The sequence below is a fragment of the Benincasa hispida genome, chromosome 6, assembly GCF_027475165.1.
Source record: "Benincasa hispida cultivar pf3 chromosome 6, pf3_genome.v1.1, whole genome shotgun sequence".
Lineage (NCBI taxonomy): Eukaryota > Viridiplantae > Streptophyta > Magnoliopsida > Cucurbitales > Cucurbitaceae > Benincasa > Benincasa hispida.
The window spans coordinates 23,288,838-23,311,217 of NC_143483.1; the positions used below are offsets into that span (position 1 = coordinate 23,288,838).

Sequence of the window (22,380 nt, forward strand, 5' to 3'; positions counted from 1 at the left end):
ATCCTAAAATAATTATAATTTTTTAATAATAGGAATAAAAAACATGGAAGGAACTATAATAGTCACTTCACCTAACTCAACTCGGAATCTAAACATCTCACTTTACAAAAAAAAAAAAAGTGGACACTTAATTTTAAAAATATTTTTATGAAAGAGGGTAAATTGTTACAAATTTTAAATAACGACCAAATTGTTAGTAATTAAAGTTGGAAGGGGATATAAATATTGGGAAAAAAATAAAATTAAAAATAGAAAAGTTAGTTAAAAGGATGCTTGGTTGGCGGAAGGTTAGTTTGGCGCGAAGTTGAGAGTGGAGATCCGTATCCAACGGAGTTTGTGTTCTTCGTTCATTTCATTCTCTTTTTCTCTCTTCTCTTCTCTTCCTTTCTCTCCCAAAATCTTCCATTCCATTTTCTGAAACACACAGATCAGAGTTCACAAGACCGAGGAATCTGAGTTCCCACGGGAACGACGATTCCTCATTTATGCCGGACCACCGTTCTTCTGTTTCTGAACGTACGCCTCGCTCAAATCCCTATCTGAATCAACTTTTAAATTGTCACCTATCGTCTCATTTCTACGTTTCGTCTTCTTTTTTAGGTTTAAAATGGTGTTATGATCTCGGTGACTCGCCAATGTAACAGCTAAATTCACATGAAACCCTCTTCCAAGGAGTCGCTGATAGTTGCGATTTAATTTTTGAATGCCATTGTCCTCGAAGAAGGTGCCTCCTCTCCATTCCTTGTGGATATGGAAATCTATTATTCTCTATTTTACTCCTCAATTTGGCTGATTTTTACTTTTGGTTTCGTTTTATGTCTATATGGAGAATGTAGAATAGCATGCCCTCAACGCCCAATTCAAGTTAGTTCTTATGCTTTATGAATGAGGTCTGTTTATTTATGCATCTGCTGCTGATTTACCCTTTTTGATGATGCCAACAATATTTCAAATTGAAACTATCTTTATCCCACTATCAAACACTCCAAAATTTGTTATGTGATTGATTCTGCGATTATGTACCACCACGTAATGGTAATACTTGCAACTTTGACTGTATTATAGGTCTCTTCTTTGTGGAGTGGGCATTTAGTGTCCTGCTGCTTAGAACTACAAATCTAATACAATGGGTGGCTGCACCTCAAAAATTAGTCGTAATCTCAAAGCATATAGGAAGTACTCCTCACGATTTGGAAAACGACGTAGTAAGATTTCAGCTACCATTGCTGATGTCAATATCAAACAAATCGGCGATTCACGAAATCATGCTAGAGATTTTACGGTCAGTGCAAGGTCTGAGGTTTCTAACATGACCTTTCATCTGAAGCAGCTGCAGTGGAGCCATGGTCAAATTGATGCAAATGGTATCTTCCTTCCGCTCTCAATTATTGAATCAAAACTACTACTACTATATTTGGTGTCCTATGACAGAGAATCATATTATTGCACTGGAATTCTTAATACGCAGTGGATAAACATTTTTCCTACAATCACAAGGGTGAAGATTAACATTGCTCTTCACTCATAAGAATTTGGAAGAAACAAGTAATGCACTTCCTCATGAAATAAATACTACAACATCGAGTCTTCATCATACATGAATATCCATGAATGTTTTTGCTAGTTCATGTATTCGACTAGTCATGGACTTGAACGAAATTCATGCATCTAAAATTAAGTCTATAATAATTTATAACGGAAGCCTTTTCATTTTAATCACTCAGCTACCACCATGTTGGAAGGTTTAGATGGAAATTAAGGTTCTACTTTGGTTAAGATGGATATATTCATCTGAACCGTGAATTTTGAAATTGTGTCATATGTAGGAGTGTGCCTAGATGAACCATGGTTCGACTCAGCCAGTATTTTGGAATCTGATTCTGATGATGAGGATTTCAGCAGTGTTCATGGAGGTAAAATCTTGACTTCTTTCTCCACAGCCAACAACTTCTTTCACATTTCATTCACACAAATTGTTACCTTGTGGTTTGAGATGGCAGATTGTGTTCCTTCAATTGGAAATGGCCCGAATGCTCAATTGCTTCAGTACGAAAGCAAGTCGTGCTTCATTGATAATGGATGTACGTATGAAGGTTTCTATGAAAGTTATCTCAAAATCGACGGAGGTGCACAGAACTTTGAATATACGAGTCAGGAGTTCAATATGAATACTTGCCTGCCTTGTTTGCCTCCTCCAGTTAGTTACAATGAGAAGAATCATTCTTCTAATCCCCAACCAGAAAATAGAAAGAAGTCGACAGTTATCATGCTTTCTGTTAAGAGAAAATCTGTTGACGGATATGAACGAACTGAGTTTTGTACGTAAACATGCCATCATTGGGGATTTTGTGTTTTAACTATGTTTTGAAATTACTGATGTGTTGGTTCAGCTTTTATAGAAGTATAATCTTTTGATGCACAGGTACGTCAGAGAAAATCTTATACCGTCCAAGAGCAGGACTTCAAATTCCATGTGCAAAAGGAGAAAAGTTAACTCCATCGTCCTGGTCCCCTATTTCACCTTCTGTCTTTAAGCTTCGCGGAGAAAACTACTTCAGGCATGTTCTTGAGTTTCACATCTTTTAATTCCTTGTGCACATCTAGGGGCTCTCGCTTTGTAATTGTCTAACTGTGCTAGTTTCTTCTTCTTTCCAACTCTGGACACCTGTTGTGTAGAGACAAACAGAAATACCCTGCTCCAAACTTCAGTCCATATGTACCAATTGGAGTTGACTTGTTTCTCTGCCCCCAAAAGATAAATCACATCGCTCAGCATATTGAACTTCCACATCTGAAAGCACGTGAAAAGCTACCATCCCTTTTAATTGTTAACATACAGGTCTTTTTATTATCACTTTTTTTCTGTTCAATGAGCCTTTCTAATTAGGATCTTGTGCATTATTACCAAAATGGAAAAGAAATGAGATAATTCCACTGGCTTTACTCTGAAAAATCATTGGCCTTTATTATTTTAATGGGCCATATTGATGATAAAACCTGACTGTTACATACTGAAACTGAATTTTCTTCTTGATCTCTTTTTGTTGTTTCGGTTTTAGCTGCCTACATATCCAGTTTCGATGTTCCCTGGTGATTATAACGGAGAAGGGATGAGCCTGGTACTGTATTTTAGACTTTCTGACAATTTTGACGAGGAGATATCTCTTCATTTTCAAGACTGCATCAAGGTTCCTTTTCCACCGCTTAAATTGAATTTTAGATTAGTTTTGATATTTGAAAAATGCTTGATCTACCTACGAAGATTGTCAGGAAACGAAATGAATATGATACTTCATCCTCCTTTTTGTTCGAAAAGTACTTATTCCATTATATTACTTGCATTGATAGTTTTAATAAGAAAAGAGGATCTAAGGCTGGTTTTCTTCATCAGAGGTTGATCGAAGATGAAATGGAAAAAGTCAAAGGATACACAAGGGAATCCTTGGTTCCTTTCAGAGAAAGATTGAAAATACTGGGTGGGTTGGTTAATCCTGAAGATCTCCAGTTAAGTGCTGCTGAAAGAAAGCTAGTTAGTTCTTATAATGAAAAGCCAGTGCTTTCACGACCTCAACACAACTTTTTCAGGGTAAAATGATTTCCATTTTTTGAGTCCATTCTGATAATACTATTGAGATTTAGGCTTTTCTTGATGGCGGAATTTTGCCTTATGGTTATTTCAGGGAAAAAATTATTTTGAGATTGATTTGGATATACATAGGTTCAGCTACATATCAAGGAAAGGTCTCGAATCATTCCGTGATCGTTTGAAGCATGGGATACTTGACATTGGTTTAACAATCGAGGTACTTCTATTATATTCAAACTGATAACACCAACAAATATATATATATATAGATAGATATATGTTTTGTTTATTCTGACTCTTTCACATTTCTCAAAATTGGAAGTCCTAGTTTCTTTATGTGCACTTGCTGGAAGCCATTATATGTTTAGGATGCGTTTGGTTTAATTTTTTAAATGTCTAATTTTCATAAAGCATTTTGGAAAAACCGAAGTGTTTGACAATTACTTAAAATAGTTTTTCAAACACTTTCAAAATGCATTTTAAATAATTTTTATAAAAAGAGTTAAAATAAAAACAACTTTTTTAAAAGAAAAAAATTCTCTAGTAAATCTTCAAACTCTTAATCTTTAATTTTGAGCATCTAAACTTTCCAAAGTTTCAATTACTGAAATCCTGGATCAATGCTTCTATTTAGTTCTTCTCATTAACACTGTTAATATACTAATGTGGCATGCTTCTTTTTAATGGTATTAGGGTAGAGATTAAATAAAATAATCTAAAATTCAGCTGCAAAATTAAGTAAATAAATACAATAGTCAAAGTTAAGGGAAAGAATTTACAAATTCATGTAAATGATATTAAGTTAAGTTGGTAAATTAAAAACAATGATGATGGTAGAGTATTTTTGAGTAATTGTTTCGAGTTATGACAGGCACAAAAACCTGAAGAACTCCCTGAACAAATGATGTGTTGTCTGCGATTGAATAAGATAGATTTTGTAAACCGTGGGCAGATACCTACAATTATGAGTGTAAGTGAAACTTTAGTGTTGGGAGAATAATGATGGGAAAGCCAATATTCATGTGCATCAGCAAGAATGAAGTCAGAAGGGAAAATAGAAGAGAAGAGAAGAAATGTCTAATTAATTAACATAAATGAGTGCAAGGCCTTTGTAAAAGGATGCAGTCTGATAGGATCCTTTAGAAAGAAAGCTTGAGATTGATTGGTGTAAATGTTACCATTCTTTTATTCCTCAAGGGAAGTCAGATTTACATCAAAATCTTTGTGTTTCTTATGGTGGGGATGTTAAGTATTCATATTGACAAACCTGTTGATGCTATGATTTTATAACAAAAACTATAGACATATTGATATTGTCGGATTTTGCAGGAATTCACTAGGTTTTTCCTTTCCTCATATTTAGTCTTTATTTATAAATTAAAATAAAAGCTCAATCATAAAATGTTACAAGAATTCGTAGACATCTCTACCTTACGAATGCGACCAGTGACTTAACATTAAAAAATTGTCATCTCTCAATCTCAAATTGAATCTATAATCATGAAATTGGTGATCAATAAATTACAAGCACTATGAAAAAAACCAATGAATAAATCAACGAATTCACAACAATATAGTTGAAACGACAAAAGAAAAGGAACAAAGGGAGAAAAGAGAGAGAAATCTCTTAGCCTGTGCCCAAAATGATCTCCTTTGTCGCCAACTTTAAGTTCAGTTGCGTTATCTTAAAAGAGAAAAACTTTTTCCTTGAACACGTTATTGCTTCAAGCTCAGGCTTTTCAAGTTTAACCCATTGCTTTAGACGCATCAAGATCAAGATCAATATAGTTGCTCACCCCACTCTCAAAAGTGAGGTTTATCTCCTTGCTCTCAAATTTGAGCTTTGTTGTCGTGGAGCTTTTAAACTGAGGCATTGTACTAGAGAAAGAAGCAAATCATCTAAGGTAGGGTAAATAAAGCAAGGAAAAGAAAGAAGGAAGGGACAATGAAATTTCAAAATCGAAACAGAAAAGTGGATAGATAACCCTCAACTCAGACAAGGAAGAGATAAGTAGAAAATATCAGAACTTCATAACAGAGTTCAACTGATGCATTATTTTATGAGGTGGAATTATGGATGAGAGGTGATGATAAAAATGCGTTGAGCACTCAAGTTTTCTCAGTAGATTCCAAGTGTAAACCTACTGAGTTTCCTGGTAAGTCCTGGGTCGAACTCAGGAACTTGGGAAAACAATATGCGGTGGTAATTTTCAGGAAGACTTTGCGGTAATCGGTAACTCAAATAATTGTTTGATATTGTTGTTTGTGGTAATAAAAATAAACAAATGCAGCAGAGTTTCGAAAAGAGTTGATAAAACGGAATATGCGATGAGTATGCGGTGAATGGGTTGAGAAGGGTTCAGCTAACACTTCCTAGGATGCATTTATGCTATGCGACCATGCAACACACATACAATAGCAAACCATCTCTCAATGCGAATGCTACGACTTCTACTTCTAGAACGCTTGCGATATATGCGATGAGTCTATAGGACCTATACATAAGCCTCTATTCTTATTTATGCGACCACATAATATCATAATCTATCTCTAGGGTGCATGCGATCTAATCTTGCTTTCTCGAGTCTAGATTCTAACATAGCTCTCTCGAATCTATATTCTAACATAGCTCTCTCAAGTCTCAGGTTCTTTCTTTAGACTCTCTCTCGGGTAGCTCTAAAGGGGAGTTGGGCACAACATAAAACAAGACAGCAAGCAATGAAGATTCTAGGTCATGTTAGCTTAGTTCTTCTCAACTCATTCGACAAGTTTAGCTACTCATGCGTGCTAAAAGAGTAGACAGATGTAGAATAAGAACTTCCATTGTATAAATATAAAGATGAAGTACAAAATAACAATACAAGAAGAGAATAAAGAGCCTGGTAGCAATCTCTTGCTTCCCAGGCTTTTACACTGTCTTTCTACTCTTGTTCAAAAGATAATCTCACTTTTGCGAGAGTCGGCCCACTCTTTGCTTAATACACCTCTGGGTTCTCTCTCGAGTTGCCCTGAGCGACCTTCCGGCGTCTCTTCTCTTCTCTTGCTCCGCCTTCTTAAAAATAAAAGAAAACTATGAATAAAGACGTGCTAAATTCTGAACTCGTGAACCTCTTTTATGAAGGATGCCTTCGATATTTATAGAGCTTCGGGGTGAAGCGTGGCTTCTCTCTTATGATTGCATAGATGGGATGGCTTTAATTCTCTGACTGATGTGCCGAATATTTGTCACCGAAAACCTGAGCGTACTTGTTATCGTTAGCGGCTTGTCAACTTAATTCGGATTCGACCGTCGTCAGCTTTCTGTCCCATCGTGATTAATTATGCCTTTCACCCAGATGTGCCTACCAAGTTGTACCGGCTTTATGCGGCAATCCTTCTTGAGCAGATATTTGCGAACACAAATCACCACAAAGCCTTGCGGTAATGCTGCGCTCGACCATTGATTTCTTGTAGTCGCACTTACCGCCCTGCGTTAACGCATATTCTACATAAAAATACCAAAGTTAACTGTTCTTATGCGATGAACGCATGCGACCACAATGTTATGAACTTAATGCTTTTTGGAAGCAATCTAACATATTTTATCAATGCAAACCTTCATTGTTTAATAACTTAGCACTATAATAACGTGGATTTCTACCCGTTATCACACCCCCAAATTTAAACAATGCTTGTCCTCAAGCATAAGTTAAAAATTTCCTTTAGAAAATCGACCATAAATCTCTTTTCCTAGATTTCTCAAGGATATTTCATTCAAACCCTATACACCAAAATTTCCTTAAGTCTTATTCAAGTCTCCTCTTAAAATATTTCTAAGACCTAGGGACCGCAAGCTTAACCTTCAAAAAGGACTTTACTAGATTCAGGGACATCGCATGATTTATTTCAAAAAAACTTTTTCATCGGGGCGTCAAATGATTTTTATCCTTGCATATTTTTTACATTATTATTTTTTTTCTGACCTTACGCTGATCCAAGTACCTCGCCTTTGTTTTGGCTTGCCCCCACTTGTGTCATGCAGACATCCAACTACGAGCAAAGTGCTCTTTCTCAGACTAAACTCATACCTACTTGGCAGCAGAGTTGCGGTCATTTATTTATGCGTTGATCCTGGCGACTTATTTTCGTTTTGGCTTGCCTCCACGTGTGTCCTGTGGACATCCAACTACGGGTAAATGCCTTTCACAACTTAACTCTTATCAACATGGGTTGTTATTCTCAAATTTTCCTCTTTTCTTCTTTTTTTTTTTTTTTCTTCCAAAATAATAAGGTCGAAAGTAAATAACTCACACCCAAATTTAAAATGCAGCACTGTACTCATTGCCAAAAGATTGAAAGAAGTCATGCGATATTCTTAGGAAGCTATGTAAAGAGTCAGTTTGAAAGAAAACTAGCAGACCACTAACTTCTAGAAATATTCATGAGGTGACTATTTTAAAATTAAGTTGACTCTAGTATATATGAAATAATAGAAGCATGTGTGTCATCATTGAAATCATAATTGGCAAAGAGAAAATCATGTAGAGACTTACTAAATTTATCAATATTAAATGATTGCAGTAATCAAAGAGGATGCGGTGATAAAACTTTCAAAAATTAAAATGTGATGCAATAGCGCAAAATTTGGAATAAAGTTAAGGATGAATACAACCCCCAAATTTGCGCTGTCATCCGTATTGTTTGTTGACGCATCATACTTTGCAGCGATCTATCTTCTTTGGATTGCGGTGACGGAATAAGATAAGTTACTTCTTCGTGTAACGCCTCCGCAGTCGCTCTCCTCGATCGTGTGCAAGAAAAACAATGTGTGGGTCAAATAATATTAAACAAAACAAAATCTTTTACTGCAATCTCTTTTTTTTTTTTTTGCAAACTTGATTTCTTTTAGAATAATAAAATAGATAAAGAACTGAAAAGATATAGTGAAATGAAAATTCTGAGTAGTAGAGAAAAGTTGAAGATTTCATGATTCCAAAACTTGCATCCCTGATGAATTTCGATCGTCTGATAACGTAGGGACCACCTACTTCTTTCTTATTCAGAGTTTCTCAATTCCATGGAATCGACTTGGCGATGCCAGCCTTCTCCGTGATACGCTTTTACTCGTTGCCCATTAACTTTGAATATGTTGGTTCCGTCATCATTAGATAATTCTACCGCGCCATGTGGAAATACCTCTCTAACGATGAATGGTCCGAACTAACGTGACTTTAATTTCCCAGGGAAGAGTCGTAGTCGTGAGTTGAATAGTAAGACCCTCTGCCTGACTTGGAGCTTTTTGCCGCATATGTGTTTGTTGTGCCAGCGCTTTGCGCACTCCTTGTAGATCTTTGCATTCTCATATGTGTTGATCCTCCATTCCCCCAACTCGACCAATTGAAGTTTTCTCGCTTCTCCTGCTTTCCTCAAGTCAAGGTTTAGCTTCTTCAGCACCCACAGTGCTTTGTATTCCACCTTCAGAGGCAAATGACACGCCTTACCGAATACCAACACGTACGGGGACATACCTATGGGTTTTTTAAATGCAGCCTGGTATGCCCATAATGCATCATCGATCTTGTTGCCCAATCCTTTCGCGAAGGCTTTACTACCTTCTCAAGTATCAGCTTGATCTCTCGATTGGATACCTCGGCCTGACCATTCGTCTGCGGATGGTATGCGATGGCCACTTTGTGGAGAATGTTATATTTGTGCCGCAGTTCCTTGACAGTATGATTGACAAAGTGGGACCCTTCATCACTTATTATGGCACGTGGGGTGCTAAAACGAGTGAAAATGTTTTTCTTCAGGAATTGAGAGACTACCGTCGTATCGCTTGCAGTGCATGCCACTGCCTCTACCCACTTGGATCCATAGTCGACGGCTAACAAAATATAATTTTTACCATTTGATGGAGGGAATGGTCCCATGAAGTCGATGCCCATACGTTGAACAACTCAAGTTCCAAGATGATGTTCATAGGCATTGCATGTTTCCATGAAATGTTACCTGTGCCTTGGCACCGATCATACTTCCTCACGTAGTTAGCTACATCCTTAAACAATGTTGGCCAGTAGAATCCACTCTATAATACTTTAGTTGTGGTGCACTTTCTTCCAAAGTGCCCACCATATGGTGAGTCGTGACATTGCGATAATATGCGTTGTTGAGTAGCATTTGGTACGCATAGTCGCATAATCTGGTCTGCCCCCTTTTTATACAGATTCAGCTCATCCCAGAAATATGATCTGCATTCGTACTTGAGCCTTCTCTTCTGGTGGTCAGTATAATCCTCTGGAAATTGCTCGCAAACCAGATAGTTGACTATGTCAGCGTACCATGGAAATTCTTCAATATGGAATAGCTGCTCATTTGGGAACATCGCACTCACCTCTGACTCATTACGGTCAACCTCAGGGTTTTCCAATCTGGACAAGTGATCCGCAACTTGGTTCCCCGTCCCCTTACGATCAATTATTTCTATATCAAATTCCTAGAGGAGGAGAATCCATCTGATCAACCTCGACTTCGCATCCTTCTTTGTCATTAGATACTTTATTGTCGAATGATCAATGTAGATGAGTATCTTTGTTCCTAGCAGATACACTCTAAACTTTTCCAACGCAAAAATTACTGTAAGTAGCTCCTTTTCTATGATGGTGTAGTTAGTCTGAATAGGATTCAACGTCTTACTCGCATATGCGATGGGATGTAAGATTGTCTTTCTCTTCTGTGTCAGAGCTGCTCCCATCGCATACCCGCTTGCATCGCACATTAATTCAAAATAAAGTGTACAATCAGGTGCGATTAACACGGGCGCAGTTGTCAGTTCATTCTTCAAAATCCTGAATGAATTGAGACAATGTTGTCAAAATCAAATTTTCTGTCAGCCTCCATCAACGCACTCAGCGGTCGTGCTATTTTCGAAAAGTCCTTGACAAAGCGTTTATAAAATCTGACATGCCCAAGAAACTCCTTACATCCTTTACACTTGTTGGAGGAGGGAGTTTTTCAATTGCTTCTATTTTTGCTTATCCACCTCCAACCCGTCCTGAGAAACCTTGTGCCTCAGCACGATACCGTCCTGCACCATAAAATTGCATTTTTCCTAGTTAAGAACGAGATTCGTCTCCTCGCATCTTTTTAGTATCTTGTCCTAGTTGGCTAGACAGACTTCGTAGGTTTGCCCATAGATAGAGAAGTCGTCCATGAAGATCTCAACAGAGTCCTGAAGATATTCTGAAATGGCCATCATGCACCTTTGGAATGTGCTCAGCGCATTGCAAAGGCTGAACGACATGCGGTGAAAAGCAAAAATCCCATATGGGCAGGTGAATGTGATCTTGTCCTGATCTTCTGGAGCAATCATAATTTGGTTATACTCGGCATAGCCATCCAGAAAGCAGTAAAAGTCATTTCCATCTAAATGATCTAGCATTTGGTCGATGAACGGTAGAGGGAAATGATCTTTCTTTGTTGCCGCATTTAGCTTGCGGTAATCCATGCAATTATGCCACCCGGTGACGGTTCTTTGTGGTATCAGCTCATTATTTTCGTTGGGGACTACCGTCATGTCGCCTTTTTTTCGACACGCACTGCACGGGGCTGGCCCACGCGCTGTCTGCTATCGAATAAATAATGTCTGCATGTAACCACTTAATGATCTCCTTTTTAACGGCCTCTTTCATCGTAGGGTTGAGTCAGCATTGGTGTTCGATCGATGCCTTGTGGTCTTCTTCGAGACGAATGCGATGCATACAGTATGGGGGACTAATTCCTCAGATGTCTGCGAGCGTCCAGCCAATTGCTCGCACATATTTTCTTAGAATGCTCATCAACGCATTCTCTTGGTCTTTATTAAGCTCAGAGGAAATAATGACTGGCAGCTTTTCATTCGGCCCCAAAAATGCATACTTTAGGTGATTCGACAGGGTCTTCAATTCCATTATTGGTGGTTCTACTAAGGACGGTTGCGTTATTTTTCCTTCTTCTTTTACTATTGGCTCTTCTTCTTGGGTAGCGATCATATCAACTTCCTTGCTTGTTTTTTCTATGATCGTATATTACATGTCATAATGGATGCGCTTGCATCCTCTTTTTCATTCTCTTCGTCAAGCTTTTCTTTTTCAGTCAAATTCTGGTCGTCATCAGATTCATGAAGGTCTTCTTCGTCAGGAAACTTCATGGCACGGATGATGTTGAACTTGAGCTTCTGTTCATTTATGCTCGAAGTGATCTCTCCTTTATTCACATCAATCTGGGCATGACCTGTTGATAAAAATGGTCGTCCCAAGATGATGGGCACATCTTTATCGGCTTCGTAATCCAAGATGATGAAGTCGGTTGGTAGGATAAATTTGTCGATGGTGATCAGTACATCCTTCACCTTCCCCTCTGGATACACCAGAGATCTATCTGCAAGTTGGAGAGTCACGGTCATGGGCACAAGTTGCCCCACGTTCAGCTGCTTAAAAATTGACAGAGGCATCAAGTTGATGTTGGCTCCAAGGTCACACAATGCTTGCCCGATGTATAGTCCTCCAATGGAGTAAGGTATAGTAAAGTTCCCAAGATCCTCATCTTCGATGGAATTATTGACTTCAAGCTTTGCATTAAAGCCACCATGGCAAACTTACTAGTTCCCCTCTTCTTGGTTACCATATCCTTCATAAATTTTGCGTATGCAGGCATCTCCTCAATTGCTTCACTGAATGAAATATTAATATGTAATTGTTTTAACATAGACAGGAAGCATTGGTACTGTACCTCGTCATTCTTTTTCTTTCTGAATCTCTGCGGGAAAGGTGGTAACTGCACTCTCACAATCCCCTTCTCTGTTGGCTTTAAGGTGGACGCAACTTTCGGTTCTATCACTTCTTTTTCTCCTTCCTCTTCTTGAGTCACCGTAATTTCTGGTTCCAACACAATGGAAGCAGTCTGGCTAGGCTACTTTCTTTCTCCCTCCACAGTTTTTCCACTCTGCAATGTCACAGCTTGACATTGCTCTTTACCTGATCCCCCGGGTTGCGTGGGAGTTCTGTTGAACTCGGTAGGGCCCCTTGCGGTCTGTTCTTTAGCTCACTAGCAATCTGGCCCATCTGTAATTCTAGATTGCGGATGGACGTCACTTGACTTTGAAGCACAGTTTCGTTTTTCTCTATATACTGCTTCAACAAACTTTCCAAGGAGGAAGATTGCGGTGGTTATGAGCTACTGGCTTGACTGCTTGTCTGACTGTTATTTCGAGGGAAGAATCCAGGTGGGCCTTCTTTTTGTGCCACAGATTGGAAATTCTACTGCTGATTCTTCCATGCAAAGTTGGGGTGGTTTCTCCACCCGGGGTTGTAGGTGTTAGAAAATTGATTATTTTTCACAAAGTAAATAGACTGTGGATTCCGTGGGCATTCTTCCATTGCATGTCCATCACCGCAAGTCACACACCTTGCGGTGTTTTGATTAATTGCATTTACTTGCCCATTTTGCGGTGTTGGGCTATTGATCACAATTCCCTGAATTAGGTTCATCATTGTGGTCATCTGATTCTGTAGTGATGTGATAGCACTGTTACTTGCATCGTTATCCTTGATTCTCAGTCTCTGATCACTCTCTCTCCAATCCTCGTGATATTTAGAGATGCGATCCAAGATATTCTTAGCCTCGTCATACATTTTGTCTAGTAGACCACCAGCGGCTGCCGCATTGGCAGCGGTCTACGAGGCGGGATTTAAACCGTGATAAAAGATTTCTATCTGAAGGCAGTCTGACAATCCGTTGTGTGGACAGTCCTTGACTAACCTCTTAAACCTCGCCTAGGCATCGCTGAGCGATTCGTCCATGTCTTGTTCAAAGTTAGTTATGAGTTTCCTTCGTCTAACATTCTCAGTAGGTGAAAAATATTTCTTCCTGAACTTCTCTATGACCTAAAGCTATGTAAACACTCACCGTCTGCACGTGTTCCACTAAAATCACCTTTTTGACTACTCCTCTTTGAATTTCTCCATGTACATGGAAATTCCATAGTTTAATACTTGCTATGTAAGTCAAAATGTTAAACTTTAGTTAGAATATCACCATTTATCGAAAATACCAGCTTACCCCACTTAGAAACTGCCAAAATATCAAGGTTGATCCTTTAGAGGTTATTTTGGCCCAAGAATAGGTAGTTGGCGTTGGGCAGTGGCACAATGGGCATAGGGCGTCGCACAGACGTGCACTTGCACGTTGGTCATGTGCGCGAGGCGTGCGCGCTGGGTGTGCACTGGGGATGCGTCTACGCACTAGCGCCGTGCGTTGGTGCTGGGTGATGTGCGCGACGCTGTGGGCTAACGTACGGAATGGGCGATGGAAGCAGTGCTGCGTGCATGCAAGGTTGGGCATCCGGCTGCCCTCACTCACCAACGCAACCCCTTTTTTTCTCAATTTCGCCTAATAACTTAATTTTTCTCCCTAAAATGCTCTCAATTTACGACTTTGAGGCTGGTATAAATGAATTCCCTTGCTCAAGTTCCCTATTTATAGCCATCTCAAATTCACCCCAAGTTGACAACACCTCTACTATTTGTCTAACTCTAAGGCTGCCAACATGAAGTCTACTAAGTCTACCCCTAGGCTAGCCTTGTGTTGTTTCCTCCTTAGCTTGCTAGCCAAAAGCCCTTTAGCTGCATGAAATCTCCTTCACCCACCTCATGCTTGCTTAAGTTTCATGAAATCTCCCTTAGCCACCTCCTACGTAGTTTTTATGTGATTCTCCTTTTGCCACATCACTTCTTTAAATACTTCACATATTTTTCTACCCAAGTGTTTAAGTCTTTTATTCGAAATTTCGTGCTTTTTCTCTTAAAATTCCCCATCAATTCCTCTTTCGCCAACGCATGAAGTGATCTCCACCAACGCATAGGGTGGCTCTTCAATGCATAGGCTTGCTTGACCTAGTGAATGCATGCGCTGAACCATCAATGCATGGTGTGTTTGCACGATTGGTCACATGGTAGGTTTGGCTGCATAGGCCCTCTCGGCCGTGTGTTGGACTAGTATATCGATGCATGGTCACTTGGCAACACATAGGGTGGCTCGCTCGCTCGACGTATGGACTGACATTCATCAACGCATAGGCTGCGCGTCCCCTATCAATGCATAGGCGTGCACTCCCAGTCGTATATGCGCATAGGCGTGCGTTCTCCCTTAGACGCATAGGCGTAAGCTCCGACGCATAGACGCACACTTGACGCACGACCTGCGCGCGTCCCTGCCGCGTGGCCTGTGCGTTGGGCCTCGACGCATGGCCTGTGCGCTTGGAGCACAGCTTGCGCGCTTGGCCTCGACGCATGCTAGCTTATTTTGCCTTTATGGCTCCTACATGCATTTGCTTGGTGATATGCAACCCTTAGACAAATTTTCCCAAGCTTTCTTGCTTCCATCCCTTATTCCTTTTTGCGTTCACCATACCTTAAGCCTTTCTTAAATGTTTGGTCCCTTGGTTATTTTTCCTTGGGAAATTGGAGTGGTTTCTTCCTACTTGGTATTTTTCCTTCTCTATTTAACTTTAGTTTTGGTGTTAGGGTCTTACAAGGAATCTATGCGTTGATGAAGGAACACATGCATTGATAGCAAAACCATGCGTCGGTCATGAAGTTCCAAGAGGAGGAGATGCTGTCGGACAATGAAGTCTGGAAGTAGCATTAATTTGGGATGAGGATATCTCCCAGAATACTCGTATGTTTGGAATGATTCCAAAGCCACTTGAAAGCTCTAAGAGTCTAGTTTTCAGGGTAGGGCTTCTAGAGAGGAACCTCTAAGGAATCGGGTTGGAGAGTCAGGAAAAGACAGAAGGGTCGAGCTATCGGGTAAGCTTGGGCCAGTCTTGATGGTTTGAGGATTCTGATCAAACCATGAGGAGTTCTGAGCAATTTTAGGGGTTCAAAAGGGAAACCAAGTAAACCTAAGGAACTTCAGAGAGGAAAGTTCCTAACCAATCAAGGTGAGTGGTTGTTCCATTGTTTATATGGTTAATTTATATATATATATATATGATTATGTATATAGGCTGTCTTTGAAAATTGGCACGATCGAGGAATGTGATATTCTGGATTTAATTGTTATTATTCTTGTTGAAATATTGCTTGTAATTATGTTGGAAACTAAACTAGTACTAGGGATTTAGTTAGCATGCTTGAAAAAGGTACTTGGCGGGATTAGTCAGTATAACTGGCTGGACTAGTTAGCTTCGCTGGTGGGAAAAATATAGTTAAGATACCTAAGCATAGCTAGCGGGAGTTAGTCGATGTGCACATTCGGCGGGATATTGGAGTACTAACACTACAATAATTTTAGACTTTAATGTCGGTTGAAAAAAAGTGAAATCGGATGTATAATGTCAGTTTTGTTTTTTTTTAAAAAAAAAGTGGATCTTTAAGGTCGGTTTTAAACCGACATTGTAGGTATATTTTAATGTCGGTTTAAAACCGACATTAAAGGTCCACTTTTTTTAAAAAAAAAGAAACCAAACTTTCTTCCCTCCCACCCCCCATTTTTTTTCCTTTCATTCCCAGACCCCTCACGTTTGAAAACGTCGTGCCATTTCTCCCCAAACCCTCGTCCAAGCTCGTGCAAAACCCTCCATCTGAAAGGCCGTGCGAATCATGTGGTTGTCATCCGTCCTTGGTTGCCCGTTATCGGTCCGTAGTGTCGCCTGTCCCTGGTGACTCAGATTTTGGTGAGCTTTCGATGTTTTATATTTGGAAAGATCTTGATTTTGGAGCTTGGCGTTGTCCGATTTCAGGTGGGTGATCGTTGGTTGTCCGGAGTTGGCTGTGTGGGTTGTGTGTCCAATTTCAGGTAAGCACTTTGATTTTATTATGTTCAATCTAGGGGAGCTTCCATTAATGGAACATTTCAGGTGAGCTTTCTGATTTTATTATATTTGTTATGTTGGGTTTTGGAGCATTTGTTCTTCCATTTTTGCTATTTTTTTATATTGGAACATTTCAGGTAATATGAGGGATTAACGATTGCCAATACACCTACTAACACCATCAAGATGGTAGAAAAGGATATTTCTGTTCAGTTTTGCAGGAAATCAAGTCACCGCTTGCGATCAAGGCTCAAAGAGAAACTGAACAATGCATCTCCGTCACATTGTGCTCGTCAACCAACAATGAAGAGATGATCAACGCAATAACGGCAAATGCGACAGTCGATCCAGAGCTGAACTTCAACCGCATGCGGTAATAAAAACAACACCGCATGCGAGCACACGATTGAAAGATGCAAATGAGCAACACAATTGCGGAGGATTCTGACACGTGTACAACTAACTATTCTGCATTTTTGATGGACTGATTGCATAACAGAAGAAATATTTATTCCACCGTTTTTGGAGCTTCCATAACAATAAAGTGGGGACCACAAGTTAGAGGGTCAAAGCCTGCCTATAAATACTCTCATAGAATTCACTAAAAAGATATACTTGATACGAGGCTATTTTGATATTTGTATATTGATAGAGAGGCTAATCTGAGTGCTGATCAGAGAAGATCCAGGAAGAAAAGCGACAAGACCGAGAGGTGAGTCTCAGGGCGAATCATTCAAAATCTCCATCGTGAAGCTCTGTACCTAGATCCCTTCTACCAGTTGAGCAAGCCTGAGAGGGAAGCTCATCCTTCCGATTCACTCCATACGCTGACAAGCGATTTCTCCATCCAGATCTGTGTCAAGATGTTGGCACTCATCTGTATTTCTTTCTAACTCTCATTCATCAATTGTATTTCATCTTCTTAGTCTAAATCATTCACAACCATGTATCAGACGCTTGATTTTATAAGTAATTGTCATGATCATCTTCATTTCCACTTTTCTGTCTATTTTTGTTCCTCCATGAATCACTTTTTCCATGATGTTTTCTTAATCCCTTGGTGATTAATATGAATTGAACAAGTAACTTAATATACTTGGGAAATGCGGTCGATCACCGAGAGGTGTACGCCAAGGGAAAGCAGAACCGCACTTATGTCTTTAATGCAATTAACGAACTTGCGATGTTTATACTAATTATCTTTTCTCTTCTGCTTCATATATAAGCCTTGCCACCGCATAACACGATTCTTTGTATATTCTTCACAGTCAGTTTCAATCTCGGTATCATGTATCATGTAACCTGCATCTTGTATCATCATAGCTTAGGTTTACTTTTATTACACTTTACTTTAATCGCACATTTATTTTAACGCATCTTTACTTTACTGCACAAATTTACTTTATCACATGTACACACCACACTTCTATTAATTGAAAAACCCCCGGTCTCATATATCACAAACGTAATGCATTAACCTAAAACAATCCCTATGTTCGACCTCGGATCACACCGAGAAACTTATGGTGGAATTATACTTGGTTCTAACGCAAGGAAACTTGTGACAACGCATAGAATACTACATGAACATCCATAATTAATGCATATCTGGTGGTAGTTGTGATTCCCATCCCTAACACCAAGGTTGTAAGTGTTGCCGATCGGTTCGTTGTAGACAGAGTATACGGACTGTTGATTCCACGGGCAAACTTCCACTGAATGTCCCTTTCCACATTGAATGCAATTTATTGTGGCCATGTGTGTCAACGCATTGACTTGCGCTGAACCTTGAGAGAGTTGTCTTTGTTGATTAGCCATAGTCTGAAGGAGCGAGGTCATTGTGGTCATTTAGTCTACCAGTGTGCTCATTGTATCAGTTGGTACAACAACATCTTCTGCTCTTTCTTGCTCCAAACCTCTTTCCTCAAACTCGGTATCAATCCACTCATCTGAATGTTATGAGGTGCGATCTAAGATGCTCTTGGCTTCTATATACGATCTGTCCATTAATCCTCCTGCTGCGGAGGCATCAACAATTGCTTGCGTTGGTTGATCTAAGCCATTGTAAAAAGTCTCCATCAGAATGCAATCGGGAATCCCGATATGCGAACAACTCTTCACTAATTGTCTGAAATGCACCCAGTCGGTGCTCAAAGTTTCATAACCCTTTTGTTCAAAATTCAACACATCCCTCCATCTCCTTGTATTGATGGTTGGGGGGAAGAATCTATTCATGAACCTTTCAACCAACTGATCTCATGCGTTAATCTCATCTGGCTCCAACGAATGAGCCCACCTCTTTTCTTCATCCCGCAATGTATACGGGAAGAGATATAGTCTAAGTCCTTGAGTCACACCAGGCATGGAGAATGCGCTGCACATGCCTACAAAGCTCGTCAAATAAGCATGCAGGTCTTCTCTTTGTAATCCTCCGAATTGCCCCGCATTCTGAATCATTTGCAGCATAATCAGTCTTATTTCAAAGCTTACACTCTCATCAACCATGGGTCTTGAAATTTTGGGCAAGAAGTTATAAAAATCTGGTGCCGTATAGTTCCTCATAGGGATGTTGTGGTCAGCAGCAAGAAATATGGGGTCTTGCGCTGGCCAATTTTCCCCTTGATTCCCTGTGGGTGCCTCGCTATTATTAGCCATGCTTCTTCACCGCTTAATTCGGCCCTGATGTGCTCTTGCGCGAAAAATACACCTGAACTCTGGGTCAGCTTAGAATTTCTGCATCACTCCAGTACTCATAAACCGTCAGACTGCTCTCCGTAATAAATAGCCAGTACAAAGAGATCTGTCCTGTAAAATATCACAAACATATTCAACACTAATCGTTACCAATCACTGGCAACGATGCCATAAACTTGTAGACTCGTAGTTTGATGTTCTAGATATAAGCATATATGGATAATGATGATGATGGATCATGCAAGCTCATGTTGCCATAAACTTGATGACTTGGAAGATGAAAATGGAATGTGGATGTTGTGTTATGCGTATTTACACTTTATGCGATACTACTTCTAGATATGCATTATTAATGAAAATCTTATAGTATGCTATGCATTGTCACAAGTTTCCTTGCACTGAAACCAAGTATAATTCCAACGCAAGTTTCTCGAAGTGATCCGAGGTTGAACACAGGGATTGTTGTCGTTAATGCGTTACGTTCGTGATATATGCGACCGATTTTACAATTAATAATGAGTGTGTGTACAGGTATCTAAAGTTGCAGTGAAGTAAAATTGTGCGGTAAAATAAAGTTGCAATAATAAAATAAAAGTGTGATAAAAGTAAACCTAAGCTATTATGATACAAGATACAGGATACTAACACATGATACTGAGTTTGAGACTGACTGTGAAGTTTATACAAAGGATTGTGTTATGCGGTGGCAAGGCTTTATGTATGAATCAGAAATAGAAAGGACAACTAGTATAAACATTGTAGGTTCATTGATTGCATTAAAGATATAACTAAGGTTTTCTTTCCCTTGGCATACACCTCTCAGTGATCGGCCGTGTTCCCACATCTCTGTGGTGAAACAGGGATGAACGTAATGAACACGAGGTTGCTTCCATCTTTGGAAGCATTTCTCACTTTAGTTAACGCATTCTTCCAACCTTCTTTCGACAGGAGGAATGGCATCTTCACTTCTGCTCTCACAGGCGAGATGTCGTCTAGCATGCTTTAGCTAAAATAACTATTTCTTTAGCATAGATTAATTTACTTGCCAAATTCTTACTAATTACCAGGGGATTAAGAAAACATCGTGGAGAAAGTGAATTATGGAAGAACGAAAATAGACAAAAAGATGAAGATGGAAATGATCATGAAATTCAATACTAAGATTTAGCATCTGATACATGGTGTGAACGATAGACTAAGAAGATGAATACAATTGATGATAAAGAGATAGAAATAAATACAGAGGAGTGCCAACGTCTTGACACAGATCTGGACGGTGGATTTGCTTTCCGACGTGTGGAATGGATGAAGAGAAGAGCTTCCCTCTCAGGCTTGCTCGCCCGATAGAAGTGACCTTGGTACAGAGCTTCAATGACGAGGATTGAATGGATTTGCCCTGAGACTCACCTGTCGGCCTTGTCTCTTAATTCTTCCCAGATCTACTCCGATTAGGCACTCAGACCAGTCTCTCTCTCAATATACAAGTATCAAAATATGCCCGTATCAAGTATTTCTTGGAATGAAATTACAGAGGCTATTTATAAGTGAAGATTTGACTCTTTGCAGTGTGGACCCCACTTTATTGTTAAGGAAGTTCCTGAAATTGTGGAGTGAATATTCCTTCTGTTACATGATAACTTGTAGAAATATAAGTTATTTATGCCACCTTATCTTGATATTGCGGCCAAAAGTTAGTAAATATGCACCTATTACATGAAAATTAGCCTAATATTACAATAATTATAAATGTTTGCAATTACACCCACTAACACCATAAAGATGGAAGACAAGCCGAATTTTACTTTATTTTGCAGAAGACTAAGTCACCGCTTGCGCTCAAGGCTCACGAGAAACTGATCGACACATATCTATCACATTGAGCCCGTCAATTAATAATGAAGAGACGATTGCCGCAATGATGGCGCAATGCGACAATCAATCCAGAGCTATGTTGCAACCGCATGCGGTAATAAAAACAACACCGCATGCGAACCCATGATCGAAAGATGCAGCTGAGCAACGCAAAAGTGGAGGATTGAGACACGTGTATAACTAACGGTTGTGCAGAATTGACGGTCTGATTGCATAACAGAAGGAATAATATCCCTCCATCTTCGAAATTGCCATAACAATCAGTGGGGACCACAAGGTCGGAGTCAAAGACCTGCACCCATAAATACCCCATAGATTTCAGAGAAAGAGGATGCTACTTGATACGGGGTAAGTGTTGCAAAAATTGTTGAGAGAAAAGGCTGAGTCGAGTTCTTAAGTGAAGAAATCTGGGAAGAAGACGAGATAAGGTCGAGAGGTGAATCTCATATCTAATCTGCCAAACACCCGATTGAAAGCTTGTGCAAAGATCCCTACTATTGATGGAGCAAGCCTGAGAGGGAAGCACTTCCTACCATCAAATCCATCCTATCCGACAAGCAGATCTCCATCGAATCAGTGCCAAGACATTGGCACTTGTTTGTATTTGTTCTATCTCTTTCATCATTATATTTCACTATTTCTTTACCTCTGCATTCACACCATGTATCAAACGCTTAATACAGATATTAAATGTTTCAATAGCTTTCATTTACCATTTTTTGTCCATTTCCGTTCACCCATCAATCACTTTCTTCATGATGTTTTCTTAATTACCTGATAAGCAATATGAATTAACCAAGTACTTAATCTGTGCTAAAGATATAAAATGTGTTTAGCTAAGGCATGGTAGACGGCATCTTCACCTGTGAGAGAAGAAGTGAAGATGCCATTCTGACCTATCGAGAGAAGGTTAGAAGAATGCGTTAACTAAAGCGAGCAGTACTTCCAGACATGGAAGAAACCTTGCGTTCATTACGTTAGTCTCTGTTTCACCACGGACATGTGGGAGCGCGGCCGATCACTAAAAGGTGTACGCCAAGAGAAGAGTGGAACAACATTTGTAGCTTCAATGCAATTGAGAAATTGTGTTGTTTTATTCTTTGTCTTTCTCTTTCCATTCCATTCATAGGACTTGTCGCCACATTCAACGTTCCTTGCATAACTTTCACAGCCAGCTTGACCCCAACATCTTGTAACATGAAGACTGTATTTTGTATCATCTAACTTAGGTTTATTGTATTTTTATTTTATTATGGCACCTTTACTGCTTTACTCTACTTTATTGCAATTTATATACTTTTAGAAACCAAAATTTTAAAGATTGGAAACCTGGTCGCATATATCATGAACATACCACAATAACCTAAATCAGTCCCCGTGTTCGACCTCGGATCACACC

At 39.5% G+C, this 22,380-nt stretch overlaps 1 protein-coding gene across 4 annotated transcripts; it reads left to right on the forward strand.

Annotated features, from left to right (window-relative positions):
- Positions 1-305: 305 nt before the first annotated feature.
- LOC120080247 (beta-hexosaminidase (DUF1336)) lies at positions 306-5,412 on the forward strand. 4 transcript variants are annotated; one of them, XM_039034861.2, is made up of 12 exons: positions 306-516; positions 601-724; positions 830-890; positions 1,066-1,364; positions 1,827-1,913; positions 2,001-2,318; positions 2,423-2,558; positions 2,677-2,839; positions 3,060-3,188; positions 3,392-3,586; positions 3,681-3,803; positions 4,458-5,409. In XM_039034861.2, exons 4-12 carry the CDS (start codon positions 1,127-1,129, stop codon positions 4,584-4,586), a joined length of 1,518 nt encoding a protein of 505 aa, XP_038890789.1. In that variant the 5' UTR covers positions 306-516; positions 601-724; positions 830-890; positions 1,066-1,126; the 3' UTR covers positions 4,587-5,409. The 4 variants fall into 4 exon arrangements, with proteins under 4 accessions (XP_038890789.1, XP_038890788.1, XP_090170978.1 ...); XM_039034860.2 differs by having other exon boundaries at positions 837-890; XM_090314852.1 differs by lacking the exon at positions 830-890 and having other exon boundaries at positions 2,001-2,081; positions 4,458-5,412.
- Positions 5,413-22,380: the final 16,968 nt, after the last annotated feature.

Coding starts and splice junctions, on each gene's coding strand:
- LOC120080247 (XM_039034861.2), top strand. CDS start 1,127: ATGGGTGGCTGCACCTCAAAAATTAGTCGTAATCTCAAAGCATATAGG. Junction 1,365..1,826: donor TGGTCAAATTGATGCAAATG/GTATCTTCCTTC, acceptor TGTCATATGTAG/GAGTGTGCCTAGATGAACCA. Junction 3,804..4,457: donor ACATTGGTTTAACAATCGAG/GTACTTCTATTA, acceptor GAGTTATGACAG/GCACAAAAACCTGAAGAACT.